Below are 25,837 nucleotides of genomic sequence, written 5' to 3'. Positions count from 1 at the left end.
TTAATTATTTTAATGAGTATAAAATAATATTCTTTTTTAATGCCTTTCTGTTTTTGCTATACTTTCAGTTAAACGTACTTACTACTTATTTTAATTAATAGATTTGACTGAATATGCAATTGTATTTAGTCATTTTTTTTAAAAAAAAAAACCTTTTATTTCAAATAATAGGTTAAGCGTCATTTAACATTTTATTTGAACTACATTAAAATCCCGTACTTATTTTTCAATAAAATTAAATTATAGGATAATCTGATTTATAAAAATAATATTTGGTTTTGTTCTTGGTCGTAATACTTGTTCATTTCGATTTAGATATTTATACATTTGCTAATGGAAATTGAGGAGAGGTTTTTTGCACTAATACAGTGTATGTAACAGACATGCTGTGTAATAATAATCAATAAATTATTTACATAATAAATATTGTATGTAGCAACGGTACTGATTGAGTTACGCCATCTTGCATTTCCATATGGAAATTAATATAAGATTTGAGAGAGAGATTATATTTAATAAATGCAATATTTAGGTTACCTCGACGTCTCTTTTTCGCCGTTGGCACGGCGTCGAGAGGCAATGGTTCGTCGGAATCGTAGAAGGACGTAACTCGGTGCGGCGTCACGGCCGCTCGGTTGAGATTCGGATAACGCGTCCCGGGATCGAGCGTGTACGCACCGAAGTCACGGTGAAGATTCTCAGGCGTTGTCTGAGCTATATTGAGAAATATAACATATAAACAACATAGGAAATAAGGAACTAGATCAAAGGCAACGGCCAATTGACCCGTTCGAGTAGGATATAGTCGGATCATTACCAGACAGTACAGAAAAAAAATCATTGATCTTCTATGCAAAATATTCGCAGCCGACTTCTTGTAGAGAAAACATATAATTATAAATTTATTGTTTTATGTAACGCACGGCAGTCGGAATGATTGTTTCCGAGTTATTTTACAATCATCACATTATAGACAATTAACACAAAAACTTAATAAATAAATTATACACCAAAACTTTACTTATGAGTCACACCGACCACAGCTAAAAACCATAGGAAAATCTATTCGGTTATTTTTTATATCGGTTGAATATCCCTTGGACGAACAGACAGACAAGTGACTTTAAGGATAATAATATTGAAAGGGTAAAGTAGATTTATTGAACTAAAAACCCTTACATATTAGCTTTTGTACTATGTTCGCAATCTCTTAAACATTTTGATGAAAAAATGGGAATATATATTACATAATATATTTTAGTCAATTAATTTATAACTTTTGTACGCCTCCAAACCGCTTCCAATTTTTTTTTCAGTCCTATGCCCAAATGTTGTCTGGAAGAAATTGCTACCGTAGCGATAAGACCGCCTTTGTACATCTACTCAACATGTTACCCATTTACCTTGTTTTTTATTATTGGTTTACAATAAAGAGTATTTATTATTATTATTATTATTACATAAGGCTATACCTAAAAGCCTATATATAGATTCTCGTTCTGCAATAACTTCCAAGGGGTGTGGGTTTGGAGTCTGTCCCCACGCGCGGACGGCCCACGCTGAATCAAGTGCGGAGAGGAAGCCTCGCGCACATCCGGAACCCGTCGGCCAAAACGGTTCCAGCAAGCTATCCCCAACGAGCTGGCAAAGTAATCGCCTGCCGTGTCGATCGTATACCTAAAATAATTGAAAAGGAAATAAATAGTTTATAGTCGGTATTTGTTACATTAAAAAAACATAAATATGAAATCAGTGGCGTAGCTATCGTAGGGCCAGGTGGTGCACTGCACCAGGGCCCGGAGTTCAGGGGGCCCTCTAAACTAAACTTTATCTATAATTTTAATGGGTAATTATTAGTTAAAGAGGGCGTGAGAGCCCGATTCTTTTTCTATGCACCGGGGCCCTTCCGCACCTAGCTACGCCACTGTATGAAATATCAAAATTATTATTATTTTTTTATGGTATAGGTTGGCGGACGAGCATATGGGCCACCTGATGGTAAGTGGTCACCATCGCCCATAGACAATGACGCTGTAAGAAATATTAACTATTCCTTACATCGTTAATGTGCCACCAACCTTGGGAACTAAGATGTTATGTCCCTCGTGCCTGTAGTTACACTGGCTCACTCACCCTTCAAACCGGAACACAACAATACTGAGTGCTGTTATTTGGCGGTAGAATAACTGATGAGTGGGTGGTACCTACCCAGACTCGCTTGCACAAAGCCCTACCACCAAGTATATATTACCATTATTTTGATTAACGTTTCAAATTAGAGAGTAGGTAATAAATTCATTAATTATTTATGTGTGAGTATGCGTGGGTATGTTTTTGGAAATTAGGTTGTTTTATTTAGAAGAGAATGAGTTGGTTTTTATTTTCGTAAACCTGTACGGTTTATCGTTAAATTTATTCGTGACGCCTGTATAAACATTACTCCTGTATAAATATTATTAACACTGCAATTTAAATAAATAAAAAAATATATATATTACCATGCTGGCATTTTCGGCTGCATACATTGAGGTGAAATCGAACAGTGCTACGTCTGGCTCCCCGTAATGATTAAGAGCGAAGTCACGCAAAGGCAAACGTCCGTCGGTAGAAAATCTTGCGGCCTCTTGCGCGTACCTCATCAGCGCTGCTCTGTCCACGTTCTCGACGCTTAGCAAGCGAGAAACCTCCGCAAAGTCCTTGAAAAAAATTGTCTCTGGTCAATTCGTTTAAAAAGAAAACATATGTTTTCCGAATCATTTGTTAATGTTGTAATATAGTGACACACTGTGAAGGTACTTGCTCCACAAAAGTGAAGTTTCCTAGTTTGGGAGTTAGGGTACTGTTGAATCATTTCAAAACTATTCTGCCGTGGTGTAACAAAAATGCCGTTAACTGATCTTCATCTACATGTGATCGATTTACTTTTGATTGCATCAATAAGAAAAATAATTCTCTATCGACATATATACTCGGTTTTTTGATATCTTGATTAGTTTTGGAAATAACTTCATGGCCTTTTCTTTGATAAGTTTCATAGGTTTACATTTTTACCGTCATAGTTCATAATTTGGTTTAGTTAGATAATAGCATTATAAATATACCACGGCAGTATTGTAGGTGTACCCCCTTCCCATTTTTTATTGAATGCCCAGTAATACGAGTTGTTAATATATAGTATTTAAATATACTTACATTTAAAAGAACTCCTTTGTCTAAAAGACTGTGTTTCTTCGCTGTCATTACGAAATAGTGCGTATCGTCCTTATAATACACAATGTTTTCGAGATCTATTCCAGTTTCCTCATACAAATCTTTGAAGAATTTCTGATTGAATATGAAAGCCACGCCACTTATTTCAGGTACCTGGTGACAATAAAAAAGAAAATAAATAAATTTACGCATTGTTGAGTCAAGATGGCCCAGTGGTTAGAAGGCGTGCGTCTTAACCGATGATTTGGAGTTCAAACCCAGGGACGCACCACTAAATATTCATATGCATAATTTATGTTTATAATTCATCTCGAGTTCGGCGGTGAAAGAAGACATCGAGGAAACCAGCAATGTCTAATTTAAACGAAATTCTGCCACATGCAAATCCACCAACTCGCATTGGAGCAGCGTGGTGGAATTTGCTCGAAACCTACTCCTCAAAGAGAGGGGAGGTCTTAGCCAATAAGAAATTAACAGATTTTTGTTTTTGACTCCATAGAAATCAATTAAATACGATCAATATATCTAGCAAATAGAAGTTACGAACCGAAGCCTCTTGCTCACTGTGCCGGTTGATAAAGTTTGCCGTGATAGCCATTGCAAGCTTTCCACGAAATTCTTTACGTTTGAAGCCCTGAAGTGTGTTTCGCTTGCCGTCTGCGCCGATGAGAACGTCGAACTCGTATTGCGCTACGGGGTGATCTATAGGGCTGACTCTCGCACGCCATCCTAGGGCTAGAAAAAAATACAATATATTATGTAAAACGACTCTACTACTACTGGAAAAAGGATTCTTAAAGAACTAGTTTAGTAAAGCTGAAGTATATGTTACTTCATTAAAAACGTAGAGCTCTTTTATTTATATCTTTATATACGCTCTTCTGGAATTGAGTCTTCAAAAATTGAGTAAAATCGTGATACCTTTGTTATAGATTGAGATTTCAAGAAGTTTTACTTGCGTATTATTATTTATGTCTTTATAATAAAGGTAAGCGGACGAGCAAATAAGTCATCTGGTGGGAAGTGATTACCGCCCGTAGACAATCCCTGGCATTGTAAGAAATTAACCATTTCTTACATAGCCAATTCGCCACCAACCCTAAGATGTATATATCCTTTGTGCCTCCAGTTACACTGACTCACTCACCCTTGAAATCGGAACACAAAAATGCTAAGTACAGCTGATTGGTAGTTGGTAGTATGTTAATAGTCTGATGAGTGGAAGGCACCTACAAAGGCTTGCACAAAGTCCTTTCAGCTAATAAATATAATTATGTGCTTTATTTTTTGTGCGCAATGTGTTTATTAAGTTTACGAATATTTCGAGAACATAAAATGGCTTTAGCAGATAGTTCTACGTTTTTTAGGTTTAGTGACCTTAAATCATAAAAAAATTAATCATTATAAATATTAATTACACGAGTGAGATGTATTTTTACATGCTTGGGTAAATTAATTACCATACTATATTATTTATTATTTTATTCAGAGGAGCTAATTATAATTTGTGAATAGAAAAATCGTCGAGTATTTTATTATTTATTACATACTTTATTTTTATCTCTTATGTTTGTATAAATATGATATCACGTTTTTCAGCTCTTTGTTTCCGCTCTTCAAAACTTTTGAAGAACATTTAATTCTTATCTTTGATAAGATAAAAAATTTAGGATTAAAGAAAAATCATCGTATGATATCGAATTAACAAATAAGAATAATAATTATTTATATTCTTACTTTCAGAGTTTTCAGTAACTGTGGGCTCCAGCAGTTCCTCGAAGCCGACTCCTTCGTGAAATTCAACGCCTAACAAAAGTGACACCTAGAAAGATGAAATAATGAATTACTTCGGGTACAAATTAAGTATTCTGAGAAGAACTTCATAATAAAACCAATACATAAAAAAATATATATAAAAAAAATGTAGTTTATATGTTGTCTCACTATTTGCAATGGGAAGGGTCCACAACAACAAAAAATATACATAAGTTTGTTTTTATATCAAAACATGTTACTTAAGATCAAATCTCAATAAAGTACAAGTCAAGGGGATGAAAATAATATTTCTCTCAATTTTGAAGCAATAGAACGCCAACATTTAAATAATCTTTTTTAAGAAACAGTATATATTAGAATAAATACCTTCAAAAGTATGCACTGTAACTGCCTGATACAGATATGATCTATGGATCCGGCACAAAACTTCCCAAAGAATTTCTTAGCGCCCAGAGCTCTCAAGTCGTGTATGACGAAGGGCCACAAGTGCAGGACATTGTTTCTAGACATTCTATCACGTTTTTCGACCACAACCTAAAAGATAATCAAACATATCATTCATATATAAAAGTACATTTCTTTCTAATTAGGTTGTTTGTAAATATTGCATTCCAGGGAAAAATCGAGCCTCATTTCAACAACCAGTCATTTTCAGATGACAACGAAATGTAATATTTAATATTTCGTTGTTGCTATCACTACATAGTATAAAACAACGTCGCTTTCTCTGTCCATATGCTCAAATCTATAAAACGTATTTTGAAGCGGTTTTTTTAATAGATAGATAGATTCGAGAGGAAGGTTTTTGCATATAATACATGGACAATATAGTAAAGACACACTGATAATTTTAAGTTTGTAATGTGATGTCAGATCACCCTTGCAAAGCAAAGCGGGTCGCTACAGTAATATAAATATATATAATTACGTATATAAATCTTTCATTACTGTCTAATTCAAATCAATTACAAGTTAAAAGCGCAAATGTTCGTTCTCTTTTTTAATTAGCAATAACATTTTCTGATTGATTTTATATATTATGCTATTGATTGTCTTGGCTAAGATAATATAGCCGTGATACTATGTGTCATATACATAAGGGCATATTTTTTTTTAAATATGAGACAACATCACATACATTACTCTGATCCCAATATAAGTAGCTGAAGCACTTATGTTATTGAAATCAGAAGTAACGACGATACCACAAACACCCAGACCCAGGACAACATAGAAAACTAATCGTAATCTACATCGACTCGGCCGGGAATCGAACCCGGGACCTCAGAGTGGCGTACCCATGAAAACCGGTGTACACGCCACTCGACCACGGAGGTCGTCGTCGTCGATATTAAACAAAGTCAACGTTTTCCTCAATAGCTACAAGATATACATGCAAGGTGTTGCCTATTTCTTAATGTTTCCTTGATTCTACTGATGCTCTAGAGAGTGTCGTGGACCAAGACGCTGATAAACATCTAGAACATAAATACCGAAAACTTTTACTATATTTGAGCGGCGCACTGTAATTGGTGCGTGACTCTTTCTTTAGAGTGTATTCATAATTATTCTGTAAATTTGAAAGTTAACGCTATTGAGGTCTCGATGTCTGAATGCTAATTTGTAATTTGCTATTGAAAGATAAATTTATATCACTTTTTTTTCAGTAGTTAATATTCTTATATTAACTACTGAAACTACTTCTTAGATTTCGAATATGTGACTGGATTCCGTATCTCAAATGAAAATATACAAAATAACCCATAATGATACAAAATAAAAAATAAATAAATAAATAGAAGTAAGATTCTGGTTGATTTTTGACACCTTCTGTCCGAAAAACCCAAATGTCTTACGGAACCCTATTTTTTCCAAAATAAAATTTAACCTATGTCATGTAAAATGAAAGATATTTTTAAATCGATCGAGTAGTTTTTGTCAATATTCAATACAAACAACGTTTTCCTCTTTATAATATCAGTATAGATAATGATAAACTGCAACCCACCACTTTGGCACCAAGAAGTTGGCATTCGATGGCGGCACGCAGTCCGCACGGCCCAGCTCCTATTATGAGCACCTTGGTTTGAGTGCAGGCACGACCTTTGCTGTACACTTTATGATTAGCGCGCGTATCAAACTTTTTAAAAAGTGCCTGTGCCTTCCATGAACTAGATAGTTTGGCCTGAAACATAGAAAACAAGAGTAAAGTATACGACGAACAACAGTGAAACTTTCAAATTTTATTTTCAACTTTCATAATGAATATTTAATTCCAAACGTGTTTTCACTTAGTGTAGCGACCATTATATTTATTTATATAATTTAAAATAAAAATAATTGGATGAAAATGTTAGGATTCTTTAATAATGTGGGCTTTAATTAGTCTCGTAATTACACGTTATTTTCTTTATTTAATGTTTATGTTCACATTTGCATGATAACTTGGTCGCATTAATGCATAATGCACAATAAGACATCTCTGCCTATATTGAGTATTTCGGAACATAACTAAGTAAACAGCTACAAGACAATTTTATAATATTACTTTCGCACGCGGTTTTGCTTGCATTGTACATCTTTCCCGTCAGGCTTACAGCATAAAAAGTAGCTCGCTTCATAACAAAATTTCATCAAATTCGGTTCAGCCGTTAAAGAGTAACAGACAAAGAGACAAAAAGTTACTTTGACATTTTTAATATTAGTATAGTTAAATTTAATCAAATCGACAAAAATCGGTATGTAATAAAATAACAATAAAATGCAAGCGAAAATTAAAAAAAAAACAAATGTGATGACAGGTAGAGATCAGAATGTCAAGTATTCATAGAATTACATTGGTAATTATATGGAGTGAGCGTGTAATGCAGGAACCAACATAAGACGAGGACAATATGTTGTACCGTTTAATTAATTAAGTGCAATACCATTTCTGGTAAGTTCGCTTCGCGCGTAGTTATGCGACCGCTTGCCATTATGCTAACACTACGCAAACTTGTTACATCAGCCGGACGAAAAAAATCACAACGCATTATTACATGACTACGTACATAGTTATATAATAAGTACATATTTCATTAAAGGGAACAAAATAAAACATCATAAATTGTTATCTTAATTCATTATTGTTGCTGAATTTTTTCTTCCACGTCTAAGTAAATAGCAAAGGCAAATTATAATACCCGTTAAGATAACAGGTTAAAATTTTATGGCGATAATGGAGCACTACTACAGCGATTCGCTTTTGTGGTGTGCAAATGTATGACAATTAATACATACTATTTAAAAAAAACCTCGTGAGAAAACTCGCATGTCTATTGAAAATGATTATGTTTGTTATAAATGTAACTCTATAAAATGTGTGCATGCTACTTTAACAGCCGTGATCGTTATATTTTTTAAGTCACATTCTAAATGAAAGTTGAATATGCACACGAGTTAATAACAGTAATAAGCGCCAGCAAGTGAAATAATTAATTATTTATAAGGGAATCTGCTCTAGTCAGTTTTACGTAGAATAGTTGTACAGTAACTCTCGATTTTGTACTTGATATAAAAATAAAATAGCGAATACTTTTAAGTACAAACTCAATAACGCTATCATTGGTGTCATTATAAAACTTAATGTGTGTTTCATTTGACTTATTTAGATTAATTAATAGGCTAATGGTTTAAAAAAAAGGTCAATGTCACAGCAAATTAGTATTACTACTCTACTAATCCGAAATAATAAGATATGTTTTAATTATGCGTCATAATATATATGCATTGTATAAAACAAAGTCACTTTGACTCTGTCTTTCTCTCCGCTTTCTTCTTTAAACAGCTCAGTAGATTTTGATACGGTTTTCACTAACAGATCGATAAACGAGGACGGTTTGTACATATCTTATGACGGTATCATATACAAAAAACAGTTTTGGTAGATGACTAACGCTGGCGAAACCTAAGGATATATATAAAACAAATTCATTTGGAAAATATCTGTCTAGAGAAAAGTCTACTATAACACGGTTCTTGATTATTTTCTAAACTACACTTACTGTAACTAGTGATAAAATATATAATAAATAGCAGCACCAGGTTGGTAGATACTTTAAATAAGAATTACTAACGTTTTTTCATTCAAATTAATAAATCCTTTAGAAGATATCACTTATTCGAAATTATTTGCCACGAAATATTCGGTCACTGCAAAACGGCAGTTGACCTTGACGGTTTAAATTATTCTAATTTGAATCTTCAAAAGCCGTGGGCATGTTTAAATCAGTTTTTTTTTTCACTATAAAATACATTGTACGTTTACATACACATACTCCACGTTAAAAATAACAACAATATAATTTCGTCCTGAGATCAAACCCTAATTTTATTAATTAATTAATTGTACCCACAACTTTGGGCGTGTTTGAATTTAACAATAGTAGTTATTGTTGTACCCTAAGTTACTCTCCCAAAAAGAAAGTCCCATCAAAGTCGGTCCAGCCGTTTTAGAAATTACCCGGAACAAACAAACAGACAGAGAGACAAAAATTGAAAAAAGTTTATTTTAGTACATGTATCGTATATACCATATATCCAAATGCATTTATTTTGATGTTACATACACTTCACTCACTCCAGTTATATTATATATAAATATAGCTTGTAGTTGCGAGCCAATGCAAGAAATATATTCATTGTAATTTTTCGCGCGCTCAAACATTGTTACACATTTTGGGCCACCGATTGTAAAGACTAATGGGAATCTCAATCGCAATGCGTAACAAATCTTTTAGCATACAATAAAGAACTTGATTTATTAAAATGAATAAACATTAACATACATACTGAATGTAAACAACGCAACGAATGGTTTACGTTACAAAGCACATATAATATGTTCGACGAAAATATGTAAGTAACTCCATTTATGTTTACATTCTAGACTGTAAATAGACTGTGTGCGCTGTTTATATAGAATTACAGTTTTTATAATATAAAAATAAAGTCATCGATGTTTAACCAAAGGGATAGCTACCATCGGACGGATTATAAAATCGATCTAATGTTAGTGTTGCATAATGCCTACAGAGACTTACAGTGAGCTTATATCATTTAAAACAGTGATATTCTAATAACGATATCCAGCAGTTCTGTATTTATTGATGGAATACGCTGAAAAATACATTTACATAATTCGAAGGAGATAAATATTCGCTATGCCATAAAGTACCAGGTAAGTAATTTATGAAGTAGGTCAAGTTCACTCAGTCTATTTATATATGTGAACCCATCATCACGAAACAGTAAATATATATACTAACTGTACCTATTCGAACTATTTGGTGCTTGTAGAATATCCTGTAAGATTTGCACCTTAGTCTGTGGCATCTTGCCAAAGACTATGTATCACAGATTATCGCTAAGCCGCACGCACATCATACCGTTTATTTTTCAATTTCTTGAACTTTAACAGTAAATAGACATATATTTATAATCAACCTGATAAAATTCACCATCTGATATGTTAATATAAAATATTCATTATTAAGATTATTTTACACAGATACTATACTATATTGAACATTATTTTTGAAGGTTGGTACTTATAAATATGATAATTATGAAATATATAATTTTGAAAAATATTCTCTAAAAATTTGCTAACCTTTAACTTTGGATAAAAATCAGGAAGCCTGTTTGGTTTCAGATTGAGTGTGTTGCAAATTTCTCTATGAAGAGCTAAAATTTGTTTCATGGTACCCGCTGAGCAGAAATGGTCGAACATTTCGGCAGCGAGCGCGCACTCCGGCGGAGTTGGCTCTACGCGCCCTAGCCGATTCATCCTGAGGCCTGAAACAAATCAAAACAGAAATTTAGCATAATTGAATAATGAATTTCATTATGTATACTAATATGCTAAATGTTAAAATAACTCTGCCAGGCAGTTACAAGGCAACCAAACTCTGTATGTTATTTCAAATCAGGTACTATCAGCCGAAAATGTACTCATCTAGATAGAAAAGGGTGCCAGGTTGCACATCCGATAGTTTTACCAAATGGTGCAGTAATATTGTAACTCAGTTTGATACTATTGTTAAAATCATGGAATATTTCACTCACTTATCAAATAAATATAAAAATAGGTGAAAAGTAGCGGACTAATTTAGGTTATATCTAGTAATATTATCAAAAAATGAAGTTGAGTAACTACCGAGCACATTATTTAATATAAATGTACACAGATAGTATTTGTTAAATATTTAAAATGTACATATCAAAAACAAATTATATTCATGTCTTTATCTTTAGTTAAGTCCAAGTATGTGTTGTATGGTAAGTATTCAATAAAGAAAAAAATAACACTAATGTTAATAAATGATAACAAAAATAAAGTTTTTATCTATTATAAATAAATAATACAAAATATTTACCTAATTAATCAACTTAATAACAAATATTGTATGTGTGTCATGTATGTTCAATAATTTGTTTTTATCTAATTATATTTATTAAAGAAATAGAGCTTAAGCCTATATACAAACACACATTATAAAGATATGGTCTTAAATGACACTAACAACTTTTAATTAGCCATATAACACATATACTTTTAAAACCATTATACAAACATTTCATATTCATTCAAGTAATGGGTACAACTATTAAACAATATTTAACAAGCCCAAATATTTATCAACTTCATTCTATACAACACTTTATTAACTGTTATAAACTAACAACTTTTTCTTTTTGTTCATTCTATTAATGAAAACTCTGTTTGGTCATTTAAAATCATCAAGTAATTCAATGTTTTGCGAATATATAAATGTAGCATTTTTTAATGACTGTTTTAATCTCAAATAAAATAATAAAATGATTATATGATCACATAACTAATAAATTATGTTCTATTCCTATACAGCCATCGAATATTAAAGATTTGAACAAATAATTAATATAAAATTATCAATACTAAATAGAACAAAATCTTTGGAGATTTTTTATTTATCCTCAGCAATTGTTTAACATACAATCACTTGTACATATTATGATAAAAAAAAGAAATATTATTCCAATAAATAAATAGAAAACATTGTCCTGCAGAATAAAAAATATGTGTCTTAAATGCTTTTCACTATACTACTTACTTTTAAAAATAGGATTCTTATTAAGTAATACAAGAAACTTTAACTTTTGAAATAAAATGTATTTGTAACATACTTAAAAAGCATGAATATTACAAAAAAAGTTATGTATAGTGACATCAGTAATAGAGACATTACTATTCTATAGCATTATTTTTTATAACATTAAAATGATAAATTGATGTGATATGAAGTTTTATATGATTTGTCATGAAAACAAAAATAGTATGTACTTTGATATAAATCAAATATCTCCTTCAAATTTTACTTTCAAATAAAATTTTTATTTGTTATCAATTACAAATTAAAACTAGCCTCATTTAGGGTATTTTAGCCCACTCAAGAAAAATAATGAGTTCTAGTAGAGATGCAAAATAGAATTTGGCATTTTGCCTAATCAATTTTCTACCTAGAATTCCACACTTTGCAGTATAAATGTATATAAAAAAATGCATTTAAAAAAGTATATTTGTGTTCTAATTAAACAACATAATTAAAATAAAAAATAATTAATTTTTCATTTTGATATCCCATAAAATTTTGTAGGGGAAAACATTAATAAATCTATGTATTATCACATTAAAAATTGACATTGTATTTATTGATCAAAAACAACTTAAAATATAAACGAAGGAATTAGGTTTTAGATTCGACTCAGAGAACGATTAATACACAATGTAGGTACTCAAAAGTGTTACACAGTGGTAGGTGAATGGACTGTAAGGTATATTTAGACAATTGGTACACTTACAAAAATTTACTTTTCTTTTAAAATACTCACCTTACAATCCGAAGAACACAAAGAAAACTCTAAACAAGCAATAAAAATATAGTCTGTCAGACCTGTATCAAATATTTTATTACACAAGTAGGTATTGTAGTATTCACAACGCAATTGAAGTATCACTCAGACGGTTTGTATACATTACTTGTCTATTTATGCTACAGATATTTGTCTAAAATTATGTATACCATACTATTTCTCACTATTTTTAAAATTAAAATATCACTTTACTGACCTGAAAATTACAAGGAATCAACAAATTTATCTCCTTCAATCATGACTAATTGACTACAGCTTTTATTTTTGGATAGGTCAGCACTCAACAAACAGAATATTGTTACCAGCTGCAAATTTAAAATATCTATATTATTTCTTCGACGGTTATTTTTTTTAAATATGATGTGAAAAAATATATTTATTTGACTCTAGTAAAGATAATTAATTTTTAATCAACATTCGGTTAAATTATGTATCTCTACAACAACTATCGTAATTATAGTACAAGGCACAATTATTGCATCAATGCAAGGCACAATTATACATCAATAAGAAAATAAATAAAATAAAAAATCATATAAAATTGTTGTTTTCAAACGTAGTGGTTACAAAACTATATACATTATCATATCATTATTATGGGTCCGTAATTTCGGATCTGAGTATGGATACGGATATATGAAGGTTACACAGTACGATTGAAAAGTGTGAAACATTGAGAAATTTATAATTAATGTAAATGTACTTAATAAATATATAACTCATGGAGTATAAAGATGTTTACCTTCATATATCAATATATTTCACTAAAAGATATTATATTATTATAATTTGAAAGAAAATAATATAAGACCAAAGATATATACTTTTGCGTACATTAATATAGCTTGGACATAATACACTATTTATCTGACTCGTATTTAATCATCCTATTACATTTACGCCAAAAGTCAATATGTGATAAATGTATGGTGTGTCTTGGATTACCAGAGATTTTTCTTTATCGCGACCCTTCGCACGGGTGCAATGATACAAAATGTACTATAGAATATCTGACTGAATTTTTTGAAGACCTTTATAATGTATACAATACTGTTATTATGATCTATCTCATTGAAATAAATATTCAAGTACTACTAAATATAAAAACAATAATTTTTAATGTATACATTTTTAGTGAGAAGTATTTTCAGTGAGCATTTCATTCGAAATCTGAATTTTTAACGTCATTTTATTAATCGAAGATTAATTTTTAGGTTCACAGTAACCGCTTTGATATTTCTCGTAGCTTTGATTATATCATCCTATTTTTTTTTAATTCTATAATATTTATTCATTATGTAATATAACTAGATTTATCTTGAGTTCAAACTAATATAATCGTTTTTGAATTTGTAAACTTATGTGAAGTTTTTAGAGATAAGGGATTAAAGTGAGGGAATGTGACCATATTCGATCTAAGGGGTATTTAGAGATGCAAGTAGAAAAATGCAATATATGTACAGCTACAATTAGTTGAATAGCGGTTTTTTTTATTTTATATTTTTCCATTTAAGGTATTTGTATCATCTCTGAAACCTGAAGTGTCTCAGTTTGGCCAACTTGGTACCTACGCACATTATTAAACTTGTCAAGTTGTCACTTGACGTTTGACGGTGTTGAGACGCCAGGCGCAACTACAGTTGTGATTTATTTAAAACGCTTTTCTCTAAAAGCATTATGAAAACGTAAGTTAAAATATACTTGTATCATTCTTATTTGAAATATATTGTTACTCCTTTCTATTAATTCTCCTATACTCTTTATAACAACTATATTGTAATACTATAAATACATAATATTGTATTACTCGCCAAAACAACGGCTAATATATAAAATTATAAATATCGGATTAGCGAAAGTCCTACAGTATGAATGGATCAAATGAAGATATTTTAAAATAAATTCTTATCACGTAAAAGTATCTTCAGTTTGTCGCAAATACTGCGTCGAACTTTTTTGCATAATACCTTCATCTGACCTCCTATATATAGAAATAAAAAAAATGTACTTACAAATTATAGAATTTTATATTCCATGTACCTTACAAATGATAACATCTTAATTAAAAATTCAGTTTGTATTTTCTTTGTTTTTTGTGTATCAACACTATAAAATCAAATTTTTATCATTATTGCATGTGTACTGCATTAGTACCGGCGTTAAATTTATACTATAGATTAAAATAAATAAATCTTAAATCCTATATTACTTAACTGAAATCTAACAGCAACTTTTATTATATCCTATCTAGTCTAGTGGTAAACTAAATGGACGTAATGCTTATTATATTGAAACATTGAGGACTCAAACTTTGTGTAACAGATTTTGATATACATTACAAATTGATATTACTGATAACTACAATAACATTGTAAAAATCAAAAGATAGTTAAAATGCTCACTCACACTATCACTATATTTAATCTTTCTGTACCAAAGCATTTAATGAGAAAGCCAAGATGGCCCAGTGCATTTTAACTGATGATTGAAGGTTCAAATCCAAACAAGCACCTCTGAATATTCAAGTACTTAATTTGTGTTTATAATTAATTTTATGCTCAGTGCTGAAGGAAAACATGGTGAGGAAACCTGCATGTGTCAATTTCATTGAAATTCTGCCACTATACTGCTACATATTCCACTTCACTGTAGTGGAATATGATCCAAACCTTCTCCTCAATGGGAGAGGCGGAGTGCTTAGCTCACCAGTGGGAAATTTACAGGCTTTTAATGTATTGTTAATGAGAAAAACTATATTAACTTTTATTTATAGGAAAGTCCAAGCCCAACGAAAGTTTGCTCAGGGAGCTTACGTGCCACCAAGTGCGAATATTATCAATACTGTTATAAACAGGAGAGTTAATAATTCTAATGGCAAACCGAATCGATATTTTTTTCGTCATAACACTTCAGCGGGAAGACTTTTGGACTCAATTTCATTTGAAGGTGAGTACATGATTTGAACATAAGATATTAGTGTATTTATTGTTATTTTAATTAGGTATTGATTTTGGACAATCTTACTATCTTAGAGTAATCTTATAAAATACATTATACATGACTGTTCTCATCTCTAATGACATTAATATGTTGTGTTTTGTGCTCATGTTACCTCATTCACCATTTAAATCAGAACAGGTCAGTGAGAGTATTAATTATCAGCCGTAGAATAAAACTAATTACAGTAGAATCAAATTAATCATAAAGTTAAACTAAATACCCAGTTTTTATGTAAATGAGTTGCAGCTGTAATTTAAATTAAATGAAAAATTTTTGACTTATAGGTATTCACACCCATAAACCAGTAGTTGTATTGGAAAGATTAGAAAACCATCAATTTCAACAAGTGGACAATGAACCTGACGATGCCAGTGACATATTGATACCTATTAATACTGTACCCACTAAAACACAAGTTACGGCAGTCTCAAGGAGATTGCCTTCACTGAGAAATGCTGCAACACGGAATTCATCATGTTTGTGTTCGAGATCAAGAGTCGAAAAGAAGAAGATTATTTCGAAAAAGAAACCTATTAAACATAATTATCCTCTTAAAAGAATAAGACGTAAACCAACTAGAAACAGAAAATTTTATATGAAGTTGAGGTCGGCCAGACCGGCATCCACCGTTGATACAGATTTCTCAATTGAAGATGATAAGCCTTTGATGTTCTACACCAAGAAAACAAAACGAATTATCAAAAAGCAAGAAAAAACACAAAAGGTTCCACTAATGACTAATAAAGGTATTTATTTTTAATTGTGATATAATTAATAAAATAATAAATATGTTAGTAAGGAACTACAATGTATTCGGCTGTGACTTGGAAATATCTTCATTGTGAAATGACTAGTCACTTAGTAAAACATTTTTTAAAGACTGTATATATCACACATTATGGTACATTTAAAGACACTAGTTCAATATGAATATGTTCAATAAGCAAATTTCAAATAGTAATATTGAGTGTTCATTTACAGAAATTCCACAAATGAAGCAGGCGGCGCCGAATATTCAATCTACGAATGTTGCGAGTAAGACTATTTGCATTTATTGCATACAACTCTAAAAGTAAAAGTATTTTTTCTCATAGCATGCATATTGTTTATTGTTTTGACGACCTCCATGGTCGAGTGGTTTGTTTTCATGGGTACGCTACTCTGAGGTCCCGGGTTCGATTCCCGGCCGAGTCGATGTAGATTACCATTAGTTTTCTATGTTGTCTCGGGTCTGGGTGTTTGTGGTACCGTCGTTACTTCTGATTTCCATAACACAAGTGCTTCAGCTACTTACATTGGGATCAGAGTAATGTATGTGATGTTGTCTCATATATGTATATATATATATATTGTCGTTATCATCAATCTTTCTAAGCCGTGTCAGTCCACTGCTGGTCATAGGCTAATCCCATGATATGCTGCTGCCATTATTAGTATTACTAGTATCATCAGCCCGCGTAGCTACAGCTAGCCACATCTAGTTATGATCGTTTGGAAGTTCTATTGGAATATTGTATACCCATACTTAGTACCTATTTGTAATGCTGGTACACCACGCACACAAAACGTAGCATACATTACTCATAGACACGCTAATAGGCTATTTGACTGGTTTTTAAAATCCATTTTATATTATTTAGTAGAGGTTAAGGAACCCAGTAAAAGTTGTTTTTTTATTTCTAGTACATATTTGCCGAAAAATATCAAATTAATAATTCCATATTTAAATAACGCGCGAAAACGCTACTTGGACAATATGGCGCTGCAATCAGGGTCGGTGACGTCACTTTGTTGTATTTAAATCTGTGGTACATATTGTAGAAAAGCAAGGCCAATCAGAAGCGTTTTGTGTCACGTGACAAAAGTTTGAAAAAATGCATTTTTATTTATTGATTTTTGAATAAATTAAGTATTATTTTCAAGTTTCGTTAGTAGATAACAATTTTTAAACTCATAATATACACTGATTACAATAATTGACATTTTATTTTTCGCATTGTCAAATAGCCTATTCAAGCGCTAGTATTATTAGACCCTTCCTAGGTTAACATTAACCTATATAGGCCTGCACAGGTACCGTCAGTCCTCAAAAACAATAAACATTAAACAATCATAAACCAGATTAATGTTTGGGTCGTTTTCCTTCTCTGAAAGCCAAATTAAGTCTACGATTTTATATAAAAAACAATTACTATAATTTTTAGTTGCGGCCTCTCAACTGGAGTCGACAGCTCATAGTTCACAATTTCAGACTATGAGAGGTAAGACTTAAGTATAAATTACTAGTGTTTTATCAACCGACTTCAAAAAGGAGGAGGTTATCAATTCGTCTGTCACCGGCTCCAAATATACCAATAACTATAACTACGTTATATAATCGTAAATCGATTTTTAAGTAGTCTAATATTTTTCATTTCATTTTACTTAGGAGGACTCTAAATATGTTGAATACGCAATTATTTTTAATACTTTTTAGTGCATATTCATTTGTTTTAAAATAGTGTTTTGTTTGAAGTCGGTTTTTCTTTTTGTTAAATTTTTTTTTATTGTAAAACTAAATAATGTTATATAATTATACATCATAAATAATACCACTTTTTATGCAGTACTTGCAGTACTTATTTTTTATACTATATTATGATATTTTATATTAAAGTTAGTGCTTCACACAGAAATAGAGGATTAAGTATAACATATACCCTTAATCTGTTGATATCATGTACTCGTATACTGCTTTTGGCTTTGACGTAGTCGAATTGGTTTTAATGGGGAATAATTTATTTAACTTAATATGAGGTTTAATCTCCCGTTTTTTAAAATTCTTACATACCTTTAAAAAGATATACATAAAGAATGTAATGTTTATTGTACAATGGCAAAGGTAAAGTAGCGGTAAATGTCGTAATGAGATATTATTGCTGATAGATCAGATTCGTCGTTTTAATTGCAAATAAATCATAGTACTCATGAAATATGTTTTATCATTTCAGCTGATGCCTCACAATCAGAGACTGCTAGTCAAACACAACCTCAAACTGTTAGGGGTAAGGGTTTAAATTCTGGTTTAATTATGTGTAATTGTCCCCATTTGATATTTATGCCATTTTATTTACTGTAAAAGTTACACCATCGACATATCACAAAACACTTAAAATAAATATTAGATTTAGGTAACAGTCGAAATGTCGAAGTAATAGATCTTTATAGGTGTAATATAACTAACAACATGCTATATTATGCATTGTTCATACAATATGATATAATTTTGTTATAAATACAGTATGTTTTTTTCTTACAGTCATCACTTTATGTTTAATTTCCTTTAGTATTTTATTTTTCATGTTTCTAATGTTTGTTTGTGTTAATACCTGAATAAATGTTCTCTTTTTTTACATCAATTTCGATGATAGTTCGGAATTAAAATGATATATATAAACAATACAGAAGTTCGTTGTTTCTCTTTTATAATATAAATTAATTATGGGATCTGTATTATATGTTCATAATATGTTTTGATTATTTCAGCGGGCGTCTCCCAAACGGGGTCGGTCTTGCAACCGCGATCACAAACTATGAGGGGTAAGATTATTTAGTTAGTTAGTTAGTCCTGTTTCGATACTAATGTATTGTTATAGTTTATTGTTATTTATAGTACCTTCTTTATCCTTTATATTAGATATAATTAGCTGCGAATCCAAACATTGGTGACCGATGTTTTCGACCGTAGTGTCAATAATTATCGATATATTTAAATAACATAATATGTTACTTATTATTACATAATATGTTACTTATCATTACATAATATTTTACTTATTATTATATACTATGTCATACGACTAATATTTTTGTTATTTCAGCTGGTGTCTATCAATCGGTACCTCAATCACGATCTCACACAATGAGGGGTGAGACATGATTTTTTTTAAATTTTGTTTAATTAATATTTAAAAGTAACTATATATTTCAATATATAAATTATGTCCCAAAATTGTACAAAATTGTACAATTATCCATTGATTGTGTAACATTCTAGAAAAATTTTTGGAAAATTTACATTTTCCTTTTTGCCTTTACGTAATTAGACCCCTGAAGAACCGCCATACTTGTACAAATGACCAAATATTTTGTCATTATCATGTCCCGGTCTATAACATGTGTTCTGATACCTTCATGGCACAACTAGACTTTGATTAAAGTATTAATAATATATTTTAATTTCAGCTGGTGTCTACCAATCTCCTCAATCGAGATCTCACCCCATGAGGAGTAAGTACGAAACGACGCCATTTTTGGTAATCAATTCACTCATGACAAGACAGCGGAACTGACAAAACAAAATTGAAATCAATTGAAGATTCTCTTTATTTACATAATCTGATCATTATTATTCTAAGAATATTAATTTATTGTTTTTTTATGGTATAGATTCGCCAACCTTAACATTTTAGTTCCCGAGGTTGGTGGGACATTGACGATGTAAGGAATAGTTAATATTTCCTACAGCGTCCTTGTCTATGGGTGATGGTGACCACTTACCATCAGGTGGCCCATATGCTCGTCCGCCAACCTATACCATAAAAAAACCTCTAGTACATTTTTAAGTACAACAACAATATTTTCAATCTTCTCCAAACGATGCTCCAATGTGGGTTGGTGGTTTCCTCACGATGTGCACTTAAAAAATCAGTGTCGTTTGCCTAGTGTTGAACCCGTAGTCGTCAATAGAAAATGATCGCGATCGAACCACTAGGCCATCTCGGCTATATATGTTACATATATTATTATTGTTGCAGCTGGTGTCTCACAATCGGTAGCGCAATCGAGACTTCACACTATGAGGGGTAAGGCTTTTTATATGATATTTAAATGTACCGCAACGTTATTATGTTTTATAGAATTTTGATATGAATATTATTATTCGTTAGGTATTTCTGATATTCTTCATGTTTTTAAGAGACTTTACCGTAGACATTAGCAGCTCTTGTAAAAGTAACTCTCTAAGCAATTTCCCATTAACGGCTCAACTAAAGACTTTCTAATTTCTTATTATATTATTCGATACAATTCGAATAATTCATTTTGACGACATATTCATTTAATTGTATTCATACGTTCCTTGTGTTAATTAATTTGGATTGTGTTTAATTTTATGGTAAAATTTATTATTTATTGTCTCGCTTTTATAATTCAATTAAATCATGGGACTAGTCTTCATAGACTGAGAGTCAGTAATCGGCAGACTTACGGTATAATAGCAAGCTCCATATTTGGTTGGTGAAATGGAGCTTCCATATCACCAATATCGGGTAAACGGCCAGTATTTTGGAGCTTGCATTTACACCGTAAGTCAAGCCAATGTATAGTATGACACAAATTAGATGTAGCATCGGAAAATGCAATGGAATAAAAATAAAACCGATTACTGCCGATTTACACAACCAATAGAAAAGCTCCCTATCGCGCCATTCGACGCTATTCGTCGCTATAGATTCTCGCGTCAGAGAAAGCAAGTGCATGTAAATCGACGTGTCAAATTGACGAATATATTAAGTCATATGATATTATTATTACGTTTGTGCAAAGATCATATTCGCATGAGAAATAAATTTTGATAATTTGGGATAGCGTACTCAATTCGGATGTGATCGGTTTTACGAATTTTGCCGATGCTACATCTAAGTTGTGTCGTACTTATATTTTATTATTGTTACTATTGCAGCCGGTGTCTATCAATCGGTGCCTCGATCGCGAGCTCACAGTATGAGGGGTAAGACCTTTTTTGAGAAAACAATATCTCAAAATTCAAAGTCATTTACATGTATTATTAAACAATACTAATATATGTAAATGCCAACATGCATCTATTCCAACCATAAAAGGGAAAAAGCCAAATAAACAACATTTGACAACAAATTGACGCAATACCATTGGTCGAAAGCGATTAATGTTCATTATGGATTTGGGAAGAAAAAGCTTTAGAACGTCGAATGAATCAAAAACTGTTGATTAAGACATTGTGATTTAATTCTTTATCTTTTATAATCTAAATTAATTATAGGACCTCTTTTCTATGTCAATGATATATTTTCTTTATTCTTTCAGCTGGTGTTTATCAATCAGTACCTCAATCGCGAAGTCATACTATGAGAGGTAAGGTTTATTCATTATTATTTTTGAATGTAATTGCTTCGTAATTAATCTATATACAGGCTGTCTCAAAAATTCAACGATAATTTGTAGGTTAGGTAAAAATATAATAAAAATTTAGGTGATTTTTACTAACGTTTTCAGTCCACGTTGCAAAAAAGTTCATTACGTCACCGTGGCAAGTTATTGAATAAAACTATCTGGAATTTTTTTACATATATAGAAACAATTGACAATCGTTGAATTTCATAATTCTAAATTGCTTTCATAAGATCTTTGTCTCGAGTAGGACATTCAAGTTTTGTGGTACTGTCGAATAAATGATACTGACTTTATAATGTGAGATGATAAATACACAGCGATAGTTGATAGATTTGACGTTCCCGTAAAATAAATACAAACGTGGAAGATGATTTAAAATAGGGTGACAGTCAATTTTCAAGTGAAATTCTACAACGGAACTTTTCACTTTCGACTAATGTTCCATTCTACAAACGGCGCATGCGTAACGATTGTCCTATTATAGCTTTTTTAAAGATCTACTATTAATATTCTATAATTTTCAGAGATACCTGGAGTATGTCCACCCGAGAGAGTACAAACTTATCGACGGCTAAAACGATGTGAGACATACATTTATTTAATCGTAATAATACCGTAAAAGTATTCGTTGGCGTACAAACGAAAATATATCTTATTTTTATACTAATAAGATTTAATATGAAAACACATTATGCATAAACGTATCTGACGACCTAACCTCAAAAGCAAAACGTAATATTATTTAAAGGGTTCAATGATGCTTAGGCTGTTTATCATCCAGATGTATATGCAATAGGGTTTAATTCGATCCATGCATAACTATAACTCTCTGCCGAACATGAGATGAATTTCGAATACAAATAAAAGATCACAAGAATGCTCATTAGTTTTTTCTTGAATCCCTTTGAGCGTTCGGTTTTTGCTGTATATCATAATCTTTTGTTTTATACACATATGTGAATATAATGTATGTATTTGTAATGATTGTTAATTATTTATAGTTCGTACTGAGGCTGCTCAGTTAAGAGTCGCGCAAAATGGTAAGATATTTTTTTACGAATTTTTGTATTTAAAATAAATAGTAATCCTATTCTTACGTGTATCAAATATTTTATGATAGTTCTCATTGTAGTTCTTTCCCATGATATCTTGTATGTGTTTAGATAATATGCAAGTAGTTAAATAAAATGAAGCAGTCCATTTATTCGTGGTAATTCAGATCAAATTATCTTTCGCTTGTGGGACAAATCTGCATTTAGGTATAGTACAACACAACTTAGATGTAGCATCGGAAAATGTAATGAAACCGACTACTGCCGATTCACACAACCAATAGAAACAGCTCCCTATCGCGCTATTCGACGCTATTCGTCGCTATAGATTCTCGCGTCAGTTCAACCTTATTGACGAATATATTAGGTCATATGATGTATGATATTACAAGTTATTACGTTCGTGTAAAGAACATATTCACGTAAGAAATAAATATTGCTAATTTGAGAAGGCGTACTTAATTCGGATTTGATTGATTTTACGAATTTTGCCGATGCTACATCTGAGTTGTGTCGTACTATAATCATTCTCATTACGGCTTTATTTCACTTTGTTTTTTTTTTTAACACGCAATGTAATTATTCTATTGATTGTTTTGTTACTAATTGAGATATCGTTAAAGTGAAAACATAGCAGTAACAATATTTGATTCGAGTATTTACAGCGTTAGGCACGCAGTGTGACAATGTTACTCGGTAATAATTTCTCGATAAAATAATTTAAATATATTAGGACCTTATTTTACAAATGAACAACATTATCGATTATTTTCAGCGCGTGCATCACAATTCGATTCGATAAAGGAATCAAAACCTCAGCCTGTGATCGGTAAGTTGGTCTATTATTCGGTTTTAATAAATATATAATTTTTAAGTTTATTTTTATTCAAGGATTGACAATTGTAACATTCAACGTTATTTCCAGAAATTCCCGAAGAGGACATGGCAGATGATTCTTGTCCAGTGAATAGTAAATGTAAGAAAATATTCAGTAATTTAATTCAAGTTTAAATTTTTACGTGTCTTTAAATTTTTTATCGTTTTCAGCTTGTGCCTTACCATTAGAGACGAAAGCTCAATCCCTACCTCAGAACAAAATGGGTAATTTTATTATTTAATTCTACTTTAACAATTAGATTAACATTATTTATTTTTGTATTATATATCCCGGTTTTGTCAAGGAATTATTGAATTTGTAGAGTCGAGATGGCCCAGTGGTTAGAACGCGTGCATCTTAACCGATGATTACGGGTTCAAACCCAGGCAAACACCACTGATTCATGTGCTTAATTTGTCTTTATAATTCATCTCGTGCTCGGCGGTGAAGGAAAACATCGTGACAACATCGTGACAAATTTCATAGAAATTCTGCCACATGTGTATTCCACCAACCCACATTGGAACAGCGTGGTGGAATATGTTCCAAACCTTCTCCTCAAAGGGAGTGGAGGCCTTTAGCCCAGCAGTGGTAATTTACAGGCTGTTGTTGTTGTTTGTTGTTGTTATTGAATTTGTAATACGCGATGATAATTTGCAGAAATATCTGAAGTGTGTGCACCTAAACTTGAGAAGTCTCTCTCACCGAAAAGTACACGTAAGAGCCTTTACATTTTTCAATATATGTTGCATTTTTTTGGTCGGATTTGTACGTCTAAAGCCTAAAATCACTGGTCAATTTTCGCCGACTATACGACTTAAATAGTAAGATTATAAATCATTATCATTTTGGCAGTAGTACGTTACAAGCTATTATTAATTATTTAATGTATATATTAGGTTTACATATTTGCTTGAAATAAAAACAGATAATAGCACTCAGTTCATATTACTCCTTTGCTCAAATAATTTGCTTTGGATCAATCCTCTTGAGCCCATTATCTTCGTTAAAGATTCGTGTGTTCTAGCCTCTAGATCAGCTGCTTTAATAATGTATACATTAATAATATATGACAATTATTTTTAGTACGCACTGAGTCGGGGTCTCAGTTACAAGCCGTGCCAACTGGTGAGTTTGTTTATTTATTTTCTCATTAAAACCTTCTTGCATGTAAGTAAATACTCGATATATTTCTTAAGTGAAATATGAGTACCCTTCCATATAGGTTGCTCAAGTATTACAGTACATAAAGTACTGAAAACAGAAAGCCCAATCTCGTACTGATTTGCTGAACTAAAAATTATGCAGGAAAGGAAAGAGGAGGAAGTTTTTCTTAACAATAGTGCAGAGTTGGTCACTTGAGTTGTTTTAGAGAGCTATTTCTTGCGGAATACTCCTACAAAATTGTCTGATTTACGTTTATAGCACATGAGTGACCAAGTGTAACTACAGGCACGAAGGATATAACATCTTAGTTCCCGAGGTTGGTGGCACATTGACGATGTAAGGAATAGTTAATATTTCTTACATCGTCTATGGGTGATGGTGACCACTTACCATCACGTAGCCTATATGCTCGTCCGCCAACCTATACTATATAAACCAAAAAACCTATTTTTCTACCTAATACTATACAGCAAAAAGCCTTCTCAAATCGGCTAATTGATTGTCGGTGAAATGTATAAAAGCGAATGTGTTTCAGGGCAATTTAAAATACTTTTTCTTGGTCTTATTTCTTTCCAATAAGTGACGTATTTGTGTTATTAATCTGAGACTA

The 25,837-nt window shown here is 31.6% G+C and overlaps 3 protein-coding genes across 6 annotated transcripts in view; 2 read left to right on the top strand and 1 right to left on the bottom strand.

The window, feature by feature from the left end:
- Window positions 1-13,240, bottom strand: part of LOC124542956 (F-actin-monooxygenase Mical) — a 31,021-nt gene extending 17,781 nt beyond the window's left edge. For 2 of the 4 annotated variants that reach the window (XM_047120914.1, XM_047120915.1), the window contains exons 1-9: window positions 10,637-10,821; window positions 6,995-7,171; window positions 5,353-5,520; window positions 4,948-5,032; window positions 3,758-3,945; window positions 3,193-3,363; window positions 2,499-2,696; window positions 1,473-1,677; window positions 538-714 (exon numbers count right to left, since the gene is read on the bottom strand). In XM_047120914.1, coding sequence (XP_046976870.1) covers window positions 538-714; window positions 1,473-1,677; window positions 2,499-2,696; window positions 3,193-3,363; window positions 3,758-3,945; window positions 4,948-5,032; window positions 5,353-5,520; window positions 6,995-7,171; window positions 10,637-10,813 — 1,546 coding nt within the window. In that variant the 5' untranslated portion in view covers window positions 10,814-10,821. Of the gene's footprint in view, window positions 1-537; window positions 715-1,472; window positions 1,678-2,498; window positions 2,697-3,192; window positions 3,364-3,757; window positions 3,946-4,947; window positions 5,033-5,352; window positions 5,521-6,994; window positions 7,172-10,636; window positions 10,822-12,897; window positions 12,927-13,135 lie in introns of those variants that run through there. The other 2 variants (XM_047120913.1, XM_047120912.1) reach the window with 2 other exon arrangements.
- A 1,228-nt stretch (window positions 13,241-14,468) lies between these two features.
- On the top strand, window positions 14,469-20,845 carry LOC124543435. The gene is made up of 9 exons (XM_047121660.1): window positions 14,469-14,624; window positions 15,713-15,885; window positions 16,224-16,685; window positions 16,921-16,974; window positions 18,930-18,983; window positions 19,465-19,518; window positions 19,800-19,847; window positions 20,164-20,208; window positions 20,736-20,845. Exons 1-9 carry the CDS (start codon window positions 14,617-14,619, stop codon window positions 20,843-20,845), a joined length of 1,008 nt encoding a protein of 335 aa, XP_046977616.1. The 5' UTR covers window positions 14,469-14,616.
- An 821-nt stretch (window positions 20,846-21,666) lies between these two features.
- Window positions 21,667-24,860, top strand: LOC124543191. The gene is made up of 8 exons (XM_047121291.1): window positions 21,667-21,709; window positions 22,045-22,092; window positions 22,656-22,712; window positions 23,133-23,171; window positions 23,959-24,012; window positions 24,109-24,159; window positions 24,231-24,284; window positions 24,721-24,860. The coding sequence occupies exons 1-8, from the start codon at window positions 21,703-21,705 to the stop codon at window positions 24,843-24,845; spliced, it is 435 nt and encodes a 144-aa protein (XP_046977247.1). The 5' UTR covers window positions 21,667-21,702; the 3' UTR covers window positions 24,846-24,860.
- The last annotated feature ends 977 nt before the right edge of the window (window positions 24,861-25,837 follow it).

This window comes from Vanessa cardui, chromosome Z (genome assembly GCF_905220365.1).
Source record: "Vanessa cardui chromosome Z, ilVanCard2.1, whole genome shotgun sequence".
Classification (NCBI taxonomy): domain Eukaryota; kingdom Metazoa; phylum Arthropoda; class Insecta; order Lepidoptera; family Nymphalidae; genus Vanessa; species Vanessa cardui.
The sequence above is the reverse complement of the archived record's forward strand: the minus strand, read 5'-3'. Positions and strand labels throughout refer to the sequence as shown.